Here is a 23,000-nt window from a genome sequence, read left to right as displayed (position 1 = left end):
ACAACTGTCTGTGTCAGGGAATTCCACAGATTCATTGCCCTCTGCTTTACGAAATTCCTCCTTATCTCAGTTCTAAAGTGATGTCCTTCTGGTCTGAGGCTGCGTCCACGGGTCCTAGACTCTCTCGCTGCAGGAAACATCCTCTCTGCATCCCTTCTTTCTTCGATAGACTTCAATGAGAACCCCCCCCCCTTATTATTATTATTATTATAGAGAGTAAATCCCCTTTGTGGCCAGGAGGAACAACTGCCAGATCAGATTTAGCACCAGGACTCCAGGGAAAGAGAGGTTTCATAATTTGCTAAATTGGTTTATTATTGTCATGGTTACTGAGTTACGGTGAAAATCTTGTCTTGCATGCTGTTCACACAGATCAATTCATCACATTGAGGCAGTTGAAGGGAAAACAATAACAATGCAGAATAAAGTGTTACAGTTACAGAGGGAGTGCAGTGCAGGCAGATAACAAGGTAGATTGTGGGGTGAATAATCCAGTTTTTCAGCCTTAGGACTGTAGTCTTATCACAGTGGGGTAGAAGCTGTACTTGAGCCCGATGGTACGTGCTTTTCAGACTTTTGTATCTTCCCCCTAATGGGAGAGGGAGAAGAGAGGATGTTCGGTGTGGGTGGTGTCTTTGATTTTACTGGCTGCTTTACTGAGGCAGCTGGAAGTCAGACAAGACTCCGTGGAGGGAACACAGGTTTCCGTGATGTGCTTAGCTGTGTCCACAGCTCTCTGCGGTTTCCTGCCGACACAGGCAGAGCAGTTGTGCCATACCGAGCCGAGATGCGTCCGGTCAAAGAGGACAGAACTGAATTTCACTGGCCTGCTCAGGAAGTAGAGGTGCTGCTGAGCTTTCTGCGTGCTGGGACCAGGGTAGGAATCCGGAGCTCGGGACATTGGGAGCCAGGGGCTGCATGTGAAGCAGAGACCCGGGAGGACTGTTGGGCTGTGCTTGGTGTGTACTGACCCTGTGTGGAGTCGTCTCTACGTCACCTCTGCCTCTAACAGCAGAAAACTTGTCTTTTGCCAGCAAACTCTTTCCGGTCTGGATTGGAAATGTGACCACTCGCATCACCGAAGAATCGTTGCGCGTAATATTTGAAACGTGAGTCAGACATCAGTGCAGGTGCAGTTTGGGGCACTGTGGGTGGTCTGAGCCTGTGTCTGTCAGTACGGGGTACAGGTGGGTCTGTGGGTGGTGTGAGCCTGTCTCTCAGTACGGGGTACAGGTGAGTCTGTGGGTGGTGCGAGCCTGTGTCTCTCAGTACAGGGTACAGGTGAGTCTGTGGGTGGTGCGAGCCTGTGTCTCTCAGTACAGGGTACAGGTGGGTCTGTGGGTGGTGGGAGCCTGTCTCTCTCAGTATGGGGTACAGGTGGGTCTGTGGGTGGTGCGAGCCTGTGTCTGTCAGTACGGAGTACAGGTGGGTCTGTGGGTGGTGGGAGCCTGTGTCTGTCAGTACGGGGTACAGGTGGGTCTGTGGGTGGTGGGAGCCTGTCTCTCAGTAGGGGGTACAGGTGAGTCTGTGGGTGGTGCGAGCCTGTCTCTGTCAGTATGGGGTACAGGTGGGTCTGTGGGTGGTGGGAGCCTGTGTCTCTCAGTACGGGGTACAGGTGAGTCTGTGGGTGGTGGGAGCCTGTGTCTGTCAGTATGGGGTACAGGTGGGTCTGTGGGTGGTGGGAGCCTGTCTCTCAGTAGGGGGTACAGGTGAGTCTGTGGGTGGTGCGAGCCTGTCTCTGTCAGTATGGGGTACAGGTGGGTCTGTGGGTGGTGGGAGCCTGTGTCTCTCAGTACGGGGTACAGGTGAGTCTGTGGGTGGTGGGAGCCTGTGTCTGTCAGTACGGGGTACAGGTGGGTCTGTGGGTGGTGGGAGCCTGTGTCTGTCAGTACGGGGTACAGGTGGGTCTGTGGGTGGTGGGAGCCTGTCTCTCAGTACGGGGTACAGGTGAGTCTGTGGGTGGTGGGAGCCTGTGTCTGTCAGTACGGGGTACAGGTGGGTCTGTGGGTGGTGGGAGCCTGTGTCTGTCAGTACGGGGTACAGGTGAGTCTGTGGGTGGTGGGAGCCTGTGTCTGTCAGTATGGGGTACAGGTGGGTCTGTGGGTGGTGGGAGCCTGTGTCTCTCAGTACGGGGTACAGGTGGGTCTGTGGGTGGTGGGAGCCTGTGTCTGTCAGTACAGGGTACAGGTGGGTCTGTGGGTGGTGGGAGCCTGTGTCTGTCAGTACGGGGTACAGGTGGGTCTGTGGGTGGTGTGAGCCTGTGTCTCTCAGTACGGGGTACAGGTGGGTCTGTGGGTGGTGGGAGCCTGTGTCTGTCAGTACGGGGTACAGGTGGGTCTGTGGGTGGTGGGAGCCTGTGTCTCTCAGTACGGGGTACAGGTGAGTCTGTGGGTGGTGGGAGCCTGTGTCTGTCAGTACGGGGTACAGGTGGGTCTGTGGGTGGTGTGAGCCTGTGTCTCTCAGTACGGGGTACAGGTGGGTCTGTGGGTGGTGGGAGCCTGTGTCTCAGTACGGGGTACAGGCTGGTTAATGTTTTCAGGTTTTGGTATCTTCTGCCCAATGGTAGAGAGATCAAGGATTATCCTCTGTGGCTGGGGTCTTTGATTATGCTGGCTGCTTTGCTAAAGCAGTGATACAGTGTAAAGGCATAAAATTACTGTAAATTACAAAAAAGGAATGGTGAGATCGTGTTCCTGGACTGTTCAGAAATGTGATGGTGGTGGTGGAGAAGACACTGCTCCTGAAGCATGTCCTGGGTGGTGAGGGTCTTTCATGACGGGTGTCACCTTCTTGATTCCGTGCTTTTTGAAGATGTCCTCAGTGCTAGAGAAGCTAGTGCCCATGCTGTGGCTGGCTGAGGTTACACGTTCTATGGTGTTTTCCAGCCCTGTGCAGTGGCCCCTCCATACCACACAGTGATGCGACCAGTCAGAATGCTGTTCACTGTGCATCTGTGGAGATTTATGAGAAGTCCCCTCAAACTGGAAGTTTAGCCACAGTCGTGCCTTCTTTGTAACTGCATAGACGTGTTAGGCCCAGGATAGATCCTCAGAGATGTTGACACCCAGGAACTTGAAACTGCTCACCCTTTCCACCTCTGATCCTTTGACCAGCGTGTGTGTCCCCTCAACTTCCCCTTCCAGAAATCCACAATCAGTTAGTTCCTTGGTCTTACTAACACTGAGTGCAAGGTTATTGTTGCAACGCCGTCAAACCAGCCAGTCTAACTCACTCCAGCCTGGGTTGTTCACCCTACCCAGCCTATGAACTGATAGCTTGTGTCCCTTCCACAGTGTTGGAACCATCCACAGCATCAGAATGCTTCAAGATCGCTTTTGTGCCTTCATTAACTTCACTACCAAGCAAGGAGCCGAACGTGCCATTGCAGAGTTACAGGTACGTTAGGGTGCTGGGATGTCTGTGGGACTGGGGATCCCGGCCAGGACTGTCAGACCAGAGGTCTGCAGTGTGATTGGAACTTGCTGCCACCAGTGGGAGCCGTTGGACAGCCAGACAGAGACCCTTGTTAACCAGGCTCAGGTTTATCATCACTGACATGACGTGAGGTTTGTTGGTTTACAGCAGCAGTACAGAGCAGCGGCTACACACCCGGTAAACCGTCTCAGCAGACGGGCCAAACCAGGTGAGGGTAGCCGACAGGTGAGGTAGGGGATCTGCCTGTCCCAGCATGTGAAGTCTGGCCCTGGCAGATTGAGCAGGGGAGACCAATTAATGGTCCAACGGTCAGGAAGGCAGGCCCAGCAGGCGTTGTGGAGCGCTAAGAGCACGACAAGACACTTAGACGCCCTGGTCATGCACTGCAGCAGGAGAGGTCTCCAGCCGTAACGGTTGTCTTTGCCACTGGATCAAGGTCTCTTCTGCCGAGAGAGTGGGATTGCCCCTGTGCAACGGCTGTTCCACTTAAAACTCCATCACACCCAGGTTTCTAAAGTGTCCTCTTCGAATCCGAAGGACTACCACTTTAGAGCAATACATAAAATCACCATAAATTACTAAATAAATACTGAAGTGAACCAGCGAGGTAGTGTTCATGGACCACTCAGAAATCTGACGGCGGTGGGGAAGAAGCTGTTTCTAAAGCATTGAGTGTGTGTCTTCTGGCCCCTATGGCTCCACCCGATGGTTGAAATGAGAAGAAGGTCTGTTTTGGGTGGTGAAGGGTGTGTCCTTGAATGGGAGGCAGCACCCTCTTGAAGATGCCCTCAGTGGTGGGGAGGGTTGTGCCCTTAATCAAACTGGCTGAGTTGATGATCCTCTGCACCCTCTCAATCCTGTGCAGTGGAGCCTCCAAACCAGACAGTGATGCAACCAGTCAGAATGTTCTCTGCTGCAGAAAAACATACCAGATCTCCTCAAACTCTTCACCAACTGTAGCTGCTGTTCTACCTTCTGCGTTATTACATCAACATGTTCAGCCTAGGACATATCCTCTGGCCGTGGATGGGCAGAGAGACCTGTCTGTGGCAGTAATGAGGGCACCGTCGCTGGTTCCAGAACCATGGATGCTGGGGCTTCCACAGAACGGTCGGTCTCTCCGCTCTATCTATGATGGCCATAGGAGGAGCTCTGTCCGTCCGTCCAGTTTCTCTGCTGTCACCAAAGTAATTTTAACTCAAGAGGCAGAGAAGTGGGAGAGAAGAGGGAGGTGTGGGTAGGAAAGAAAAAGGGGGAGGACATAAAATGGGGGAGCAGAGTTAGGCCATTCGGCCCATTGAGTCTGCTCTGCCATTCCATCATGACTGATCTATTTCCCTCTTAACCCCATTCTCCTGCCTTCTCCCCATAACCTTTGACGCCCTGACCAATCAAGAACCTATCAACCTCCGCCTTAAATGACCTGGCCTGCACAGCACTCTGTAGCAATGAATTCCACAAATTTACCACCCTCCAGTTAAAGAAATTCTTCCTCATCTCTGTTCCAAATGGACGTCCCTCAATTCCGAGGCTGTGCCCTTGGTCCTTTCAATATTCTGTACATTTCAATGAGATTCTCTTCTACACCGCCCCCCCACTGACCTAACATTCTTCTGAACTCCAGTGAGTAAAGGTCCAGAGCCATCAAATGCTCCTCATGTTAACCCTTTCATTTCTGGAATCCTTGTTGAGAACCTCCGCTGGACCCTCTCCAATACCAGCACGTCCTTTTTCAGATATGGGGCGCAAACCTGCTCACAATACAAGCGTAGAATGGGAAGGGGGTTGTGGAGAACCACACTTTGCATTCGTACAGCATCCGCACCATCTGTAGCAGTGAGGTGGTTTTGGATAGACAAAAGGGAGGAATTTTTGGGGTGATAAAGCAGCCATTGGGGGTGTTCAGGAGGTCATGGGTGGGGTCAGGTCCTGACAGAACTGAGGGCACAATTGCTGGTGGAGATCAGGGTGAAGCTGGGAAGAACGGGGGGGGGGGGGGGGGAGGGGGATGGGAAGGGAGGAAGGGAAATAGGTGGTTGACGGGAGGGTGGGAGTGGGGTCCATTGAGGTGATGGGAGCAGGGTTGTAGTGAGTTGTGTGGGGGAGTGGTGATTTGTTTGCCCACTCTGATTCTCTCCCCCACCCCTCTGCCCCCTTCCTCCCCATCTCCTACTCCCTCTCTCCCCTTTTCTTTCCCTGCTCTGCCCCCTCCCCTGCAGGGTATTGAACTGGAGGGAACGAAGTTGGTGATCCGGCATCCTGACAACATCTATAAGCACCTCGGAGCGGGCAGGGCGGGAGCCGCAGCCCGCTAGTCTCGGCCGTGTAAGTAGTTGTTGTTATTTGCCTGTCCTCCACCCACCCCCCTGCCCCGTGACTAATTGTTTCTCACTGCCCTTCCAGCAGGCACCCACCCACCCCCCCCGCACGCTCCCAGGGGTAGGGTCGGTCGTTGGAGGGGAAGGGGCAAGCAAGCGGACCCAGAAGGACACACCTCTGTGTGTGAGAGAGACAGAGACAGACCTTTCGTGATTTGGACAGGGTCTCCCTCCTTCAACACCAGGGACAGAGAGAGCCTTTGGTCTGCAGTCAAGTATCCAAGAGACTGGAAGACAACGTGGAGTTTGGACAGTCTGAGGGTGGGGCTGAGCATGTGGGGTGGGGTGGGGGGGTGGGAAATCAACAGTTTCCTCACACACACACACACAACAAATGTGCACACATACTTATTTTCTCTGTCTCTCTCTCTCTACATAAATGTTCTGAATATTGAAGGGCCGAGATAGAGGGCATGTTTCCTATAGTGGGGGAATCTAGGATGAGAGGGCACAACCTCTGAGTAGAGTGGTGTCCATTTAGATCAGAGGTGAGGAAAATTTCTTTACCAGGATCGCCAAGAGGGTGGTGAATCTGTGCAATTCATTGCCACAGATGGCTGTGGTCGCCAAGTCATTGGGTATATTTAAAGCGGAGGTTGATTAGTTCTTGATTAGTAAGGATGTCAAAGATTACGGGGAGAAGGCAGGAGAATGGGGTCTGAGAGGGATAATAAATCAGCCATGATGGAATGGCAGAGCAGACTCAATGGGTCAAATGGCTTAATTCTGCTCTTTCGTCTGTGGTCTCACACGCACACTTCACATTCCTTCGGACAGCAGACCAGATGTCCTAGACCACAGTCTAGAAAGCTCCTTCACTTATTTCCCTGGATGAAGGCCATTCAGCTCGTTCAGTCTGTGCCAGTGTGATCATTGACAGCATCTGCTTCTGGGGAGCCCTTTCCACAGGTGGGGTCTGGGGCAGGGTTTTGAATCGCCTTCCAAAAATGCCCCTACCTCAGCCCACCCCTGGCTGGTCTGACAGCATAAAAGGATCCTGCTGGGAAGCCCCTTTAGATCACCTACAGTGTGATTTTCCCCCTCAGTCAAATCAGAAGCCCACCAGAGGGACATGGCACAGTTGTAATGACACCCTTCCCTCGAGTGGATCTCTGAATCTTTTCAAATGCTGCTTCTCATGACACACATCAGAGACCTGGGCCAACCCTACTAACCCGCGGCCCCCCCCCCCCAAACGCCTGAACTGTCAAACAGCCGGAGAGCATCTCCTCCTGGTCTCCCCACGACCATCCCTGCTGCTTTCTTGACTCCCGGTGTCTGGGATGGCGTGGGTGGAGAGTGGTGGGGCCCCACTCCCTGCCACTCCTGGTGCCATATCAGTCACAGTGCTGGGTAATCGTTAAAACTCGGTGCTCAACAAGTAATGAGCTGATTTTACAGTTTATAGAATGCACAATGTCTTTATATATAAAAAGAATCAAGTTTTTACAACCAGATCAAAGAAGATTTGAACAAAATGAGGCGCGGCAGAGATTCCAAATATATATTCCCGCGAATCTGCAGACTGTGTGTTTGTTTTGCTCAGTGTTTGACGATGAGTCTTTCAGACTCCACACACCACAGTGCGACACAAGGAATCTCACCACACACCACAGTGTGGCACAAGGAATCTCTCCACACGCCCCAGTGTGACACAAGGAATCTCTCCACACACCACAGTGTGACACAAGGAATCTCTTCACACAACACTGTGACGCAATGAATCTCTCCACACACCCCAGTGTATCATGAGGAATCTTTCCACACCCCAGCGTGACACACGGAATCTCACCACACACCCGAGTGTGACACAAGGAATCTCTCCACACATCCCAATGTGACACAGAATCTCTCCAGACACCCGAGTGTGACACAAGGAATCTCTCCACACAACACAGTGTGACACAAGGAATCTCTCCACACACTACAGTGTATCACAAGGAATCTCCACACCCCAGTGTGACACAAGGAATCTCTGCACACACCACAGTGTTTCACAGGGAATCTCCACACAACACAGTGTGACACAAGGAATCTCACCACACACCACAGTGTATCACAAGGAATCTCACCACACACCCAAGTGTGACACAAGGAATCTCTCCACACACCCCAGTATGACACAAGGAATCTCTCCACACACCACAGTGTGACACAAGGAATCTCCACACACCACCATGTGACAGAAGGGCAAACAACAGGAATTCTGCAGATGCTGGAAATTCAAGCAACACACATCAAAGTTGCTGGTGAACGCAGCAGTCCTGACAAAGGGTCTCAGCCTGAAACGTCGACTGTACCTCTTCCTAGAGATGCTGCCTGGCCTGCTGCGTTCACCAGCAACTTTGATGTGTGTATGTGATGGAAGGGATCTGTCAACATACCATACCAGAAACCCAAACCACACAGGTCAATGTCAAATTACAAAGGCTGACCTGGTGAGGGATGGATTTTAGACCATTGTTTATGGCTGTTAAGTGGTGTACTTTTTGAGAATTTAATCAGTCTCAGGTAGCCACAGTGAATGGCAGGTGTGTAATACAACGGAGAGACCTTGGGGTAGAGGCACAGAAAACATGGTACATTGAACATAGTGCAGCACAGTACAGTACAGTACTGGCCTTTCAGCTTCTGATCCTGTTCCGAACACATAGACTATGCTTCTTTCATCCTCATGCCTAATCAAGCATCTCTTTAATGATCCTAATATATCTGCCTCGACCACCACCTTTTGACTGTGCATTCCACTGTGTTTTTAAAAAAACATACACACATTGACTTCCCCTCTGTACTTTCCATCAATCACCATAAAACTCTGGCCCCTTAGTCTTTGAGATTTCCGTTCTGGCAAAAAATCTCAAAAAGAGAAGAGCCCTAGGTCACTCAACCTAGTTTCAAAAGACATGCTCGTTAATCTAGGCAACGTCCTGGTGAATCTCCTCTGCAACCTCTTTAAAGCTTCCACATCCTTCCTATAACGAGGCAGTATATTGTAATTGATAGTGAACATGGTTCTGAAAGTGGAGACACAGGTCTACAGGATGGTGAAGGTGTCTGACATTTTTATCTGTAATGGTATCAAGTAGAAGAGTTGGGACGTTGTGTTTGGGATGTATAAGATGTTTCTTGGGTGCACTTGGGGTACTGTGTTCAGTTCTGATCACCACATTACTGGAACAACATGATTAAGCTGGGAGAGGTTCACAATTATGTTGCCTGGATCGGAGGGCTTGAGTTATATGGCTGGATAGGGGATGAATGGTGTGGGTGGAGTTTTGAAGGAGGGGTGTAGGTGGGTTGGGGTAATGGGGGGGGGAGATGGTGGTAGTCGCAGTGGGATGTACAGAGGAGCAGTGTGTTGTTGCTCAGCTCTGGCCACACTGATTCACTCTCTCCCTCCTTCCCTGGATAGGCTGGGGCAGTCTTCCTTCAAGTTTGTGCCACTGAGAGGTGACAGGAGAGAAAATTTACAAGTATGTTGCCAGGACTTGAGGACCTCAGTTCTAGGGAAGGTTTGAATAGACTAGGACTTTATTCCCTGGAGCGTAGGACAATGAGGGGAGATTTGATAGATGTGTACAAAATTATACACATAATTTTGGTGATAAGTGAGCTTAAGGTTAAGGAACCCTTAGGAAACAGTGATCACAATATGATCGAGTTTACTTTGAAACTTGAGAAGGACAAACTAAATTCCAATGTGTCAGTGTTTCAGTGGGATAAAGGAAATTGCAATGGCATGAGAGGGGAACTGGCCAAAGTTGACTGGAAAGGGACACTAGCAGGAAGGACAGCAAAGCAGCAATGGCTGGAGTTTCTGCAAAAAATTAGGGAAGTGCAAGACAGATATATTCCAAATAAGAAGAAATTTTGAATGGAAGCAGGACACTACCGTGGCTGTCAAGTCAGAGCCAAAGTAAAAGCAAAAGAGAGGGCATACAAGGAAGCCAAAGCAAATGGGAAGATAGAGGATTTGGAAGCTTTTAAAAATTTGCAGAAGGAAACTAAGAAGGTCATTAGGAAGGAAAAGTTGAATTATGAAAGGGAGCTGGTGACTAATATCAAAGAAGATACTAAAAGCTGTTTTAAGTATATAAAGGGTAAAAGAGAGTTGAGGGTAGATATAGGACCAATAGAAATGACGCTGGAAATATTGTAATGAGAGACACAGAAATGGCAGAGGAACTGAATGTGTATTTTGCATCAGTCTTCACAGTGGAAGACATCTGCAGTATACCAGACATTCAAGAGTGTCATGGAAGTGAAGTTAGTGCAGTGAAAATTACGACTGAGAAGGTGCTCAGGAAGCTTAATGGTCTGAGGGTGGATAAATCTCCTGGACCTGATGGAATGTACCCTCGGGTTCTGAAGGAAGTAGCTGGAGAGATTGCGGAGGCATTAACAATGATCTTTCAAGAATCGATAGATTCTGGCATGTACCCGATGACTGGAAAATTGCAACTGTTACTCTGCTATTTAAGAAGGGCGGGAGACAGCAGAAAGGAAACTACTGATCTGTAAGCCTGACATCAGTGGTTGGTAAGTTGTTGGAATCAGTTGTTAGGGATGAGATTACAGAATACCTGGAGGCACATGACAGGATAGGCCAAAGCCACCATGATTTCCTGAAAGGAAAATTCTGCCTGACTAACCTACTGCGATATTTTGAGGAAATTACATGCGGTAGATGTGGTGTACTTGGATTTTCAGAAGGCCTTTGAGAAGGTGTTGCACATGAGGTTGCTTAGCAAGATAAGAGCCCATGAAATTACACCAAGGGAGTTACTCGAATGGGTGGAGCATTGGCTGATCGGCAGGAAACAGAGAGTAGGAATAAAGGGATCCTATTCTGTCTGGCTGCCAGCTACCAGTGGAGTTCCACAGGTGTCAGTGTTGGGACCGCTGCTTTATACGATTTGGACTATGGGATTACTGGATTTGTAACTGAATTTGCCCATGATACAAAGATAGGTGGAGGAGCAGGTAGTGTTGAGGAAATGGAGAGCCTGCAGAGAGACTTAGATAGTTTAGGGGAATGGGCAAAAACGGGTGGCAAATGAAATACAATGTTGGAAAGTGTATGGTCATGCACTGGTGGAAGAAATAAACGGGCAGACTATTATTTAGATGGGGCGAGAATTCAAAATGCAGAGATGCAAAGGGATTTGGGAGTCCTTGTGTAGGATACCCTAAAGGTTAATCTCCAGGTTGAGTCAGTGGTGAAGAAGGTGAATGCAATGTTGGCATTCATTTCTAGAAGTATAGAATATAAGAGCAGGGATGTGATGTTGAGGCTCTAAAAGGCACTCATGAGACCACACTTGGAGCATTGTGTGCAGTTTTGGGCTCCTTATTTTAGAAAGGATATACTGACGTTGGAGAGGGTTCAGAGAAGATTCACAAGAATGATTCCAGTAATGAAAGGGTTACCATATGAGGAACGTCTGGCAGGTCTTGGGCTGTATTCCCAGGAGTTCAGGAGAATGAGGGGGGATATCTTAGAAACATTCTGAATGTTAAAAGGCCTGAACAGATTAGATATGGCAAAGCTATTTCCCATGGTAGGGGAGTCTAGGACAAGAGGGCACAACTTCAGGATTGAAGGAGCTCCATTTAGAACAGAGATGCAGAGAAATGACTTTAGTCAGAGGGTGCTAAATCTGTGGAATTGGTTGCCACGAGCGGCTGTGGAGACCAAGTCACTGGGCGCACTTAAGACAGAGGTAGATAAGTTCTTGATTAACCAGGGCATCAAAGGGTATGGGCAGAAGACAGGGGAGTGGAATTGGCTGGAAGAATTGGATCAGCCCATGATTGAATGTTGGAGCAGACTCGATGGGTCGAGCGGTCTACTTCTGCTCCTATATCTTATAAGGGATATACGTTAGGTGAGTCTAGAACTAGAAGTATTACATTAAGGGTGAAAGGTGAAATGTTTAAGGTGAATCAGAGGGGAAGATTTCTTCTCTCAGAAGGTGGTGCGTTTAGATCGAGTTGCCAATGGAAGTGGAGGACTGGGTTTGATTGAAAACATTTAAGAGAAGTTTGGATAGGTACGTGGATGGGAGGGGTATAGGGGGCAATGGTCCGGGTGCAGGTCAATGGGACTAGGCAGAATAATAGGTTGGCATAGACTCAATGGGCCAAAAGGCTTGTTTTGGTGCTGTAGTGTTCTATTATTGTGTAATAGAGATATATAAAATAATCAGAGACTGACAGGGAAGTAACCTAAGACTGGAATGTTGGACCCCCTTATCCGAGAAAAGATGTTCTGGCATGCTAGGGATGCCTATAACTAGAGGGCGTAGTCTGAAGGTGAGAGGGGGAAGTCTGAGTAAATCTTCACTCGGGGTAGTTGGTATCTGGAATGAGCTATCAGGTGCTGGTAAAGGCAGGGATTGTAACAACGCTGAAGAGGTACTGGAATGAGTGGAGCAAGACCAAGCCCTTCGACTCAACAAGCTAGTCCTATTTGCCCCCATTGGGTCATATCCCTCTAAACCAGGGGGTCCCAACATTTTTCATGCAGTGGACCCCCACCATTAACTGTTTTATTCAACCACTTCCTCTGGCAGCTCGTTCCACATAGATACTACTTGTTTTTTTAAAAAAAAGTGTCCCTCAAATTCCACTTAAACCACTCTCACCTTAAACGTGTACCCTCTATTTCTTGATACCCCAAAAAAGACTGAGTGGATTCACCGGTGATTTATAATTGTATTCGTCTCTGTAAGGGTGTGGAGCTTGGAGCCAAACGCAAGAGATTGGAACGAGCTGGGTGGGCGCTGTGGTTAACATGGATTAGATGGGCCGAATGCCCGCGTTGTATTGCTCTATAACGCTGTAATGCAGACAAGTGGGGTCGGCACAGACCCGGTGTTTCTCTGCTACTTCTGGGAAAACTCGGCTAGTCCCACGGTCTGAGACTTCAGACGAGAACAGCAAAGGAACAGGCCTTTCGGCCCACTATGCTGTGCCGAACCATTGAAATGAGTAATCCAGCTAAACTAATCTCTTCTATCCTTCCATTTTCCTCTAAACGTCTCTTTAAATTCCCCTAATATTTCTGCCTCCACCATCACCCCAGGCAGCGCTCCCCGGACACCCACCACTCTCTGTAAAACAAAACTTGACCTCCACATCTCCCGTGTAATGACCCCTCTCACTTTAAACGCGTGCGCTGTGGCATTAGACTTGCCTTTTCTCAGCCTGCGGGAACGAGGACGCAATACCGAGTAGGGATTTGCAAACAGACACAACAGGAAAAGTGAGCCAACCATCAATTACCGGGGAAACTGAATCTATGGGAAAAAAACATCTAACGCTGCCAGAAATCTGCAGCAAGGCCGAAGATCGGGGGAGGGCTGGGAATTCAGCAGAGCTAATAACTTGATAAAACAGAAAAAAAGTGGGATTTCGGTGTGAAGCAGCAGGAAGTGTGGAGACTGATTTTAGAGGCTTCTTAATAAATTTAAAGATATAGCTCCGCCGAAGTGACCCATTAACCTACTAACCGATATATTTTTGGAAGAAGGGAACCAACACAATGTACGAACTCGCTCCTTAGAGGGCAGCGGGGATGGAACCCGTCGCTGGCGCTGTCGGGCATTATGCTAATCGCCACGCCGCCGTGTCGCCCCCGGACACACGGCGCAAAGAGAGGGGTTCCGGGCAAGTTAGCGACCATGATGAACCGCGGCCGAGTCTGTGAGGAGGATCTTGCTGTGCTGCGGGGATGAGGGTTCACACAGAACTAATGGAACGAGTGGCTTTCTCGGCCGCCGGAAAGGGACAAAACAATAACTCCAAACAATGGCAAATACTCAGGTCGTCGGGCAGCGACCGTGGGGAGGGAAACGGTGGGTCAGGTTCAAGGCTCTTCAGCGGACACCTCCGAAAACACACACACTCACCAGCTTTGAGACGGCCGAGGAGCTACTGAGGGCGCTAGAGGAATGCAGCCATCGTTCCTACTCCCACTGTCCCCGAGGGAGGGGAAGAACTTCACTTGCCCCCCACCCATCCCTCCTCCTCTCCCGGCTTGTGTCCGGGGCGGGTTCGCACCCCCGGCAGCCAAACCCCAGCATTACAGCAGCCTACCACCCCCGAGTGTGTCCATCGTGGGTGAGGGGGTCAGGGAGGGGAGGACGAGTGAGTGAGGGTCAGGCAGAGAGGAGATGGACAACGAGGCGGGACTGAGAAGGTGATGAAGGAGGGAGTAAAGGAACAGAAGGAAGGAGATAGGATCGAGAGGGAGCAGCCAGGCGGAGAGGGGGAGGAGACAGTCAGAGAAGGAGGGAGGGGGGAGAGACGGGGAGCTGAAGTCAGAGACTGCCGCGGACAGAATTTGGCGAATTTCTCGAGGTAAGGTTTGAACTGTTACCGATGTCATTTCGTCTTCCCCCGGGTTGAGGAAAGATGTTTGGCCGCTGGCTCCCAGTCCCGGCAGCGGAGTCGGGATAAAGGTCTCCCCGTCACCGCGGTTTGCGGCTCTCACCGAGGCCCGGACCGATCGGATCTGAACCGCGGACACCACCGTCCTGGGCAGTGAGAGAGGGGAGGGGGAGGAAAAGGGACAGGGGTGAGAGGAGCGGAGAGCAGGAAGGAGAGGATTGCTTTGTGGCGTGGGTTAGTGGTAGGATGAGGAATGCTGCCCGATTCGACTGGGAGATCCTAAAGGCCCTAAACTCGAGGGATCGAAACTGGACCCCTATCGAGCTGAGGGTCGGGGGTGGGCCTCCGGGAAGTTCCCTAACTGGACAGCATTGAGGGGCCGAATGGCTTATTACTGTTATAACAGATTTTGATCCAGGCGGGCAGATGAAGGGTTAAAGGGGGTGGGTTTGGGGGTGAATCTGAGGGTGGAGGGGAGACGCGAGGATGAGATGGGGATGTAAGGCATCGGTCAGAGCGCACTTGTACTGTGAGCAGCGTTATCTGGGAAAGGATATGCTGACATTGGAGAGGGTTCGCGAGAATGATCCTAGGAATGAAAGGGTTAATGTTTGAGGAGCATTTGATGGTTCTGGGTCTGTGCTTGCCGGAGTTCAGAAGGATGAGGGGGGATCTCATTGAAACCTATCGAATATTGAAAGGTCTCGGACGAGAGGATGTTTCCTGTAGCAGGGGCGTCTAGGATCAGAGGACACAGCCTCAGAATAGAGGGATGTCCATTTCGAACTGAGATGAGGAGGAATTTCTTTAGCCTGAGGCTGGCGAATCTCTGGAATTCATTGCCATGGACGGTGTGGAGGCCAAGTCATTGGGTATATTTAAAGTGGAGGTGATGGGTTCTTGATTAGTCGGGGCATCGTGGAGATGGAGGCAGGAGATTGGGGTTTAGAGGGATAATTAATCAGCCATGATGGGGTAGCAGAGCAGACTCGCCGGGTAGAGTAGCCTAACTCTACTCCTCTGTCTCGTGCTTCTCTCCGGATGAGGTGAGGGGGTAGTGGATGTGGGAGGGCTGAGTGGTGATGCTGTGGGCTCCAGGGCAGAATGAAAGTGGTAGGGGGTCTCCCGGCGTTAGAGCCCCTTCCTTCCGGACCAGGGGAGTGTTTTCCCTGAGGGGAATCCTAACACCGAGACTCCCCACCGCCTGCTCATGTCTGAGGACCACGGATGAGTCTGCCACTCACACCGAGGGAAACCCTGCACCCCGGGGATCCCCACTGACCTGTCTCACCTGGAACGGACTCCCCCAGAACCCTCCTACTCCGAACTGTCTCTCCCCCAGCCCCCCGTCGGTCCCGGTGTAAGGGTGGGTCACGTCTGCCTGAGGTCTCCTCCCGCAGATGGCCTCCTGACATCCCCACCTCTCGGACACTGAGGGTCCCTCCCAGCCTGTTCCTGTCTGGTGGCCAGCCTCCTCGGCTGTTTGTCCGCCTCTCCCAGTACTCATCGGGACGTTCATTCCAGGAGAGGGCGTTAAATCTATCCGCCAGCGCGGAGCTGGGGAAACCATGCCTGTGCCGCTTTCAACCCCACACTCCTCCGTCCTACTCCCCCTCGCCCTCTCTCCTCCTCCCCTCCCACTCAAGCCACCTGCCCACTCTCCCCTCCCCTAGTCTCCCCCACCTCTCACCCTCATCTTCCCCTGCACCACTCTCCCCCTCCCCTCCGCCCCCCCTCTCCCCTCACCCTCTCCCAGCCCCTTCTTCCCCCCTCAGCCTCCTTCTCTGCCCGCCCCACGCTCCTTTCCAGCCGCAGTTCGTTTCTGTGTGAGGAGGGGTGTAGCAGACGGCCTGTGGTTTAGCGGAACATTGAAATCCGGAAAATATCGCTCGGCTGACAATGTGTACACAGCGAGCAGGTTTCCGCGTCTGGAGCCAGGGCCGGGGCTTCAGAGATTGACGGGTCGAACATAGGACACTACAGCACAGCGCAGGCCCTTCGGCCCACGATGTCCTGCTACCCCTTTTATTCTACTGAGTTATAAAGAAAGGTCGACTAGGTCCGGACTACTCCCCTGAGTTTAGGAGAATGAGAGGAGATTTGATAGGGGTATACAAAATGATGAGGAGTATAGGTTGAGTAAACGCAAGCAAGCTTTACCCACTGAGGTTGGGTGAGTGTACAACTTCAGGTCATGGGTTAAAGGTGAAAAGTGAAATCTTTCAGGGGAGCCTGAGGAGAAATGTCTTCACTCAGACGGCTGTGAGAGTGGAACTGTTGGATGTGGGTTTGATTGCAACATTTCAGAGGAATTTGGATAGGCAGATGGATGTGGTGTGGAGGGATCTGGGTGTAGATCTATGGGGTGAGGTAGATTAATGGTGTGGCACAGACTAGACAGGCCGAAGGGCCTGTTTCTGTGCTGTAGCGCTCTATGTCCTGTCTAAGATCAATCTAACCGCTCCCTCCCACACACCCTCCATTTTGTAGTTCAGGACAGACATTCAGTCAGAGAGAACGAAAACAGGCCCTTTGACCCATTGTGTATGCTACCCAATGTATCTGTTTGTGGAAGTCCTACACTCAGTCAGTCCCCTCAGAAACATAGGAATCCTACAGCACAATACAGGCCCTTTGGCCCACAAAGCTGTGCTGAACGTGTCCTTACTTAAGGAATTACCTAGGCTTACCCATCATCATCATCATCATCATCATCAGGTGCCACGCCCGGTTTGAGCTTTGACTGCCATGGCCCACACACTCCTGTTTCTGGTCAAGTGGATCAACTCATTGGTATTCATTTCCAGCTCTCTGGCTGCTGTCTCCATCATCATTTGTCTTTGTCTTCCTCTTGCTTTCTTCCCTTCAATATTTCTTTGATTCCCAAGATATCTCTTATTTTTTGTAATATTGTTTCACTGTACACATTAAACATACCCATGGCCCTCTATTTTTCTGATCTCCATGTACCTGTCCAGGAGTCTCTTAAAACAGGGGTCCGCAACCTATTTTGCACTGCTGACCGGTTTAATATTGACAATATTCTTGCGGACCAGCTGATGGGGGGGGTGGGGGGTGGTGTTCAAGTTCAACAGTGTGTGACAGGGAATGAGGAAAGGTGAAGCTGACTCATATCGTTTCATATCGCCGAATCATATTGTTTCCTCGCAGCCCAGTAGCACTTGCTTTGCAGTTCGGTACCAGTCCACAGCCCAGTGGTTGGGGACCACTGTCTTAAAAGACCCTATTGTTTCCGCCTCCACCACCATTGCCGGCAGCCCATTCCAGGCACTCACCACTCTCTGTGTAAAAAACTTACCCCTGACATCTCCTCTGTACCTACTTTCAAGCACCTTAAAACTGTGCCCTCTCATGGTAGCCATTTCAGCCCTGGGAAAAAGCCTCTGACTATCCACATGATCAATGCCTCTCATCATCTTATACACCTCTATCAGGTCACCTCTCATCCTTCATTACTCCAAGGAGAAAAGGGCAAGTTCACTCAACCTATTCTCATAAGGCATGCTCCCCAATCCAGACAACATCCTTGTAAATCTCCTCTGCACCCTTTCTATGGTTTCCACATCCTTCCTGTAGTGAGGCAACCAGAACTGAGCACAGTACTCCAAGAGGTCTGACCAGGGTCCTATAGAGCTGCAACATTACCTCTCGGCTCCTAAACTCAATACCACAATTGATGAAGGCCAATGCACCATATGCTTTCTTAACCACAGAGTCAACCTGCACAGCAGCTTTGAGTGTCCTATGGACTCAGACCCCAAGATCCCTCTGAAGCTCCACACTGCCAAGAGTCTTACCATGAATACTATATTCTGCCATCATATTTGACCTACCAAAATGAACCACTTCACACTTACCTGGGTTGAACTCCATCTGCCACTTCTTAGCCCAGTTCTCCATCCTATCGCTGTCCCACTCTAAACTTTAACAGCCCTCCACACTATCCACAACACCCCCAACCTTTGTGTCATCAGCAAATTTACTAATCCATCCCTCCACTTCCTCATCCAGATCATTTATAAAAATCATGAAGAGTAGGAGTCCCAGAACAGATCCCTGAGGCACACCACTGGTCACCAACCTCCATGCAGAATATGACCCATCTACAACCACTCTTTGCCTTCTGTGAGCAAGCTAGTTCTGGATCCACAAAGCAATGTCCCCTTGGATCCCATGCCTCCTTACTTTTTCAGTAAACATTGCATGGGTTACCTTGTCAAATGCCTTGCTGAAATCCATATACACTACATCTACTGCTCTTCCTTCATCAATGTGTTTAGTTAGTCACATCCTCAAAAAATTCAATCAGGCTCGTAAGGCACGACCTGCCTTTGACAAAGCCATGCTGACTATTCCTAATCATATTATGCCTCTCCAAATGTTCATAAATCCTGTCTCTCAGGATCTTCTCCATCAACTTACCAAACACTGAAGTAAGACTCACTGGTCTAGAATTTCCTGGGCTATCTCTACTCCCTTTCTTGAATAAGGGAATAACATCTGCAACCCTTCAATCCTCCAGAATCTCTCCCATCCCCACTGATGATGCAAAGATCATTGCCAGAGGCTCAGCAATATCCTCCCTTGCCTCCCACATCTCGTCCGGTCCCGGTGACTTATCCAACTTGATGCTTTCCAAAAGCTTCAGCACATCCTCTTTCTTAATATCTACATGCTCAAGCTTTTCAGGTCGCTGTAAGTCATCCCTACAATTGCCAAGATCCTTTTCCGTAGTGAATACTGAAGTATTCATTAAGTACCTCTGCTATCTCCTTCGCCACTGTCACACTTTATTGATCCTATTCTCTCACATCTTATCCTCTTGCTCTTCACATACTTGTAGGATGCCTTGGGGCTTTCTTTAATCCTGTCCACCAAGGCCTTCTCATGGCCCCTTTTGGCTCTCTTAATTTCTTTCTTAAGCTTCTTCTTGCTAGCCTTATAATTTTCTAGATCTCTGTCATTACCTAGTTTTTTGAACCTTTCGTAAGCTCTTGTTTTCTTCTTGACTAGATTTACAACAGCCTTTGTACACCACGGTTCCTGTAGCCTACCATCCTTTCCCTGTCTCATTGGAATGTACTTATGCAGAACTCCACACAAATATCTCCTGAACATTTGCTATATATCTTCCGTATGTTGCCCTGAGAGCTCCTGTTCCCAATTTATGCTTCCAAGTTCCTGCCTGATAGCCTCATATTTCCCCTTACTCCAATTAAACGTTTTCCTAACTTGTCTGTTCCTATCCCTGGCCAATGCTATGGTAAAGGACATAGAATTGTGATCACTATCTCCAAAATGCTCTCCCACTGAGAGACCTGACACCTGACTAGGTTCCCCTCTACCACCACTCTGCTCCGTCTAGCGGAATTAGTCCTTACTCTTAATAATTTCTCCTTTGGCTCCTCTCACTTCCTCCAAACTAAAGGTGTAGCTATGGGCACCCGTATGGGTCCTAGCTATGCCTGCCTTTTTGTTGGGTTTGTGGAACAATCTATGTTCCGTGCCTATTCTGGTATCTGTCCCCCACTTTTCCTTCGCTACATCGACGACTGCATTGGCGCTGCTTCCTGCACACATGCAGAACTTGTTGACTTTATTAACTTTGCCTCCAACTTTCACCCTGCCCTCAAGTTTACCTGGTCCATTTCCGACACCTCCCTCCCCTTTCTAGATCTTTCTGCCTCTGTGTCTGGAGACAGCTTACCCACTGATGTCTACTATAAGCCTACTGACTCTCATAGCTATCTGGACTATTCTCTTCTCACCCTGTCTCTTGCAAAAACGCCATCCCCTTCTCGCAATCCCTCCGTCTCCGCTGCATCTGCTCTCAGGATGAGGCTTTTCATTCTAGGACGAGGGAGATGTCTTCCTTTTTTAAAGAAAGGGGCTTCCCTTCCTCCACTATCAACTCTGTTCTTAAACGCATCTCCCCCATTTCACGTACATCTGCTCTCACTCCATCCTCCCGCCACCTCACTAGGAATAGGGTTCCCCTGGTCCTCACCTACCACCTCACCAGCCTCCGGGTCCAACATATTATTTTCCGTAACTTCCGCCACCTCCAACGGGATCCCACCACTAAGCACATCTTTCCCTCCCCCCCCCCCTGCATTCCGCAGGGATCGCTCCCTACACAACTCCCTTGTCCATTCGTCTCCCCCCATCCCTCCCCACTGATCTCCCTCCTGGCACTTACCCTTGTAAGCGGAACAAGTGCTACACATGCCCTTACCCTTCCTCCCTTACCACCATTCAGGGCCCCAAACAGTCCTTCCAGGTGAGGCAACACTTCACCTGTGAGTCGACTGGGGTGATATACTGCGTCCGGTGCTCCCGATGTGGCCTTTTATATATTGGCGAGACCCGACGCAGACTGGGAGACCGCTTTGCTGAACATCTATGCTCTGTCTGCCAGAGAAAGCAGGATCTCCCAGTGGCCACACATTTTAATTCCACATCCCATTCCCATTCTGACATGTCTATCCACGGCCTCCTCTACTGTAAAGATGAAGCCACACTCAGGTTGGAGGAACAACATCTTATATTCCGTCTGGGTAGCCTCCAACCTGATGGCATGAACATCGACTTCTCTAACTTCCGCTAAGGCCCCACCTCCCCCTCGTACCCCATCTGTTACTTATTTTTATGCACACTTTCTTTCTCTCACTCTCCTTTTTCTCCCTCTGTCCCTCTGAATATACCTCTTGCCCATCCTCTGGGTCCACCCCCCCATCTTTCTTCCCAGACCTCCTGTCCCGTGATCCTCTCGTATCCCCTTTTGCCTATCACCTGTCCAGCTCTTGGCTCCATCCCTCCCCCTCCTGTCTTCTCCTATCATTTTGGATCTCCCTCTCCCCCTCCCACTCCCACTTTCAAATCCCTTACTCACTCTTCCTTCAGTTAGTCCTGACGAAGGGTCTCGGCCTGAAACGTCGACTGTACCTCTTCCTACAGATGCTGCTTGGCCTGCTGCGTTCACCAGCAACTTTGATGTGTGTTACCTGACTAGGTTCATTTCCCAATACCAGATCAAGTACAGCCTCTCCTCTTGTAGGCTTATCCTGATATTGTGTCAGGAAACCTTCCTGAACACACCTAACCAACTTCACCCCATCTAAACCCCTCACTCTAGGGACATGCCAATCGATATTTGGGAAATTAAAATTAGAGTTATTAACCCCTTCTTGTTCCTAACTTCCACTCACATAGACTCAGTAGACAATCCCTCCATCTCTCCCTCCTTTTCTGCAGCCATGACACTATCTCTGATCAACAGTACCATGCCCCCACCTCTTTTGCCTCTCTGAGGTTTATGTCCAGAGGGTCTCTGTGTCCGCCAACCTGTCAGAGAGTGTTTTCCCTGATTGCAGCACACACAGACACAGAGTTTAAAAAAGTTTTCTTCAAATCCTCTCTGGACCTCCTATCTCTTCCCTTAAACCACAGCCTTTTAAACAGTGGCAATGCATTAGATTTCACCCTTCCCATGTAAAAAAAACTTACCCCTCAGAACCTCCTTAAACTCCTTCCTTTCCCCTCAATCCTCTGCCCTCCTCTTTCTGATACCCTTGAGCAAAACGAGGTCAATAGTCCATCTTAAACTAGGGAACTATTCAAAAGTCTGGGACTGCCCACTTATAAATTTGCATCCTTCTGTCAAGTCTCCCCCCACCCCCACCAGCCTCAGAGGACAGACTTCGTCTCTCTCCCATAACTTGCCCACATGGAAGTGACAAATATTTGGGATTCTCAGCACTGGAGACTCTCAAAAGTTCGAAGTAATTTTCTAATCAAAGTACATGTATGTCACCATATTCAAACCCGAGATTCGTTTTCTTGTGGGAATCCGGAGTAGAACAAAAAACAGATCCTACACACAAACAGACAACCAGTGTGCAAAGGAAGACAATCTGAAAAATACGAAAAAAAAGAAGTAATTATAATAACAAATGAAGAGGTAACGTCAAGAACATGAGATGAAGATTCCTTGAAAGTGTGTCCATGGGTCAGTTCAGTGATGGGATGAGTGAAGTTATTCCCTCTGGTTCAGGACCCTGATTGTTGAGGGCTAATAACTGTTCCTGAACCTCAGGTGTGAGTCCTGAGGCTCCTACACCTCCTTCCTGATGGCAGCAGTGAGCAGAGAGCATCTGCTGGTTGGTGGGGGTCGCTGATGGGCATCTGCTGGTTGGTGGGGGTCGCTGACAATGGATGCTACATTCCTGTGACAATGCTCCACGCGGATGTGCTCAGTGGTGGGAGGTTTTGGGGGGGGGGTCTGACAGGGAATCTGAAATAAACTAGATTATTATTGTCACATGTACCAAGTGAAAACTTTGCTTTGCATGCCAACCATACAAATAATTTCATTACACAGTACTCGGGGGTAGTACAGGGGAAAACAATAACAGAATGCAGAATAAAGTGTGTCAGTTACATAGAGAGGGCAGTGCAGGCAAACACTAAGGTGCAAGGTCATAACAAGGTGAATAGTGAGATCAAACCAGGGGATCATTCAATAGCTTTATAACAGCTGGTTAGCAGCCTGGTGGGATGTTCTTTCATGCTCTTGTATCTACCTTGTGCCCCTCTTCCCTCTCCCCCCTCCTCAGTCCTGGAAACCCCGTCTCACTGTGTGTCAGGGCCACCTCCACTCCCACTCCACCCCCGAGGATCATCTGCCCAACACCTCAGTGTCTCCGCTCTATATCCCCATTGGCGATGAGGCAAGGTGTTGACAGGGAGGGCTAACTCATTAATGACACGGGT

The 23,000-nt window shown here is 49.9% G+C and overlaps 2 protein-coding genes and 1 long non-coding RNA gene across 12 annotated transcripts in view; 2 read left to right on the top strand and 1 right to left on the bottom strand.

Moving 5' to 3' along the window:
• Positions 1 to 7,336, top strand: part of LOC140196898 (tetratricopeptide repeat protein 31-like) — a 63,861-nt gene extending 56,525 nt beyond the window's left edge. For 6 of the 7 annotated variants that reach the window (XM_072256820.1, XM_072256818.1, XM_072256822.1 and 3 more), the window contains 4 exons: positions 1,035 to 1,109; positions 3,294 to 3,396; positions 5,655 to 5,760; positions 5,839 to 7,336. In XM_072256820.1, coding sequence (XP_072112921.1) covers positions 1,035 to 1,109; positions 3,294 to 3,396; positions 5,655 to 5,750 — 274 coding nt within the window. In that variant the 3' untranslated portion in view covers positions 5,751 to 5,760; positions 5,839 to 7,336. The remainder of the gene's footprint in view (positions 1 to 1,034; positions 1,110 to 3,293; positions 3,397 to 5,654; positions 5,761 to 5,838) is intronic. The other variant, XM_072256819.1, reaches the window with a different exon arrangement.
• Positions 1 to 13,970, bottom strand: part of LOC140196899 (uncharacterized) — a 54,846-nt gene extending 40,876 nt beyond the window's left edge. Inside the window, exon 1 of the long non-coding RNA XR_011885830.1 lies at positions 13,727 to 13,970. This is a non-coding gene — a long non-coding RNA (uncharacterized lncRNA). The remainder of the gene's footprint in view (positions 1 to 13,726) is intronic.
• Positions 13,971 to 14,111: 141 nt separating this feature from the next.
• The window catches only part of LOC140196896 (lysyl oxidase homolog 3-like), a 56,702-nt gene continuing 47,813 nt past the window's right edge, over positions 14,112 to 23,000 (top strand). For all 4 annotated transcript variants that reach the window (XM_072256817.1, XM_072256812.1, XM_072256811.1 and 1 more), the window contains exon 1: positions 14,112 to 14,177. The gene's annotated coding sequence lies outside the window, so the exon portion shown is untranslated. The remainder of the gene's footprint in view (positions 14,178 to 23,000) is intronic.

This window comes from Mobula birostris, chromosome 4 (genome assembly GCF_030028105.1).
Source record: "Mobula birostris isolate sMobBir1 chromosome 4, sMobBir1.hap1, whole genome shotgun sequence".
Classification (NCBI taxonomy): Eukaryota; Metazoa; Chordata; class Chondrichthyes; order Myliobatiformes; family Myliobatidae; genus Mobula; species Mobula birostris.
Note: the sequence above shows the minus strand (reverse complement) of the source record. Positions and strands in the feature narration are given on the sequence as shown.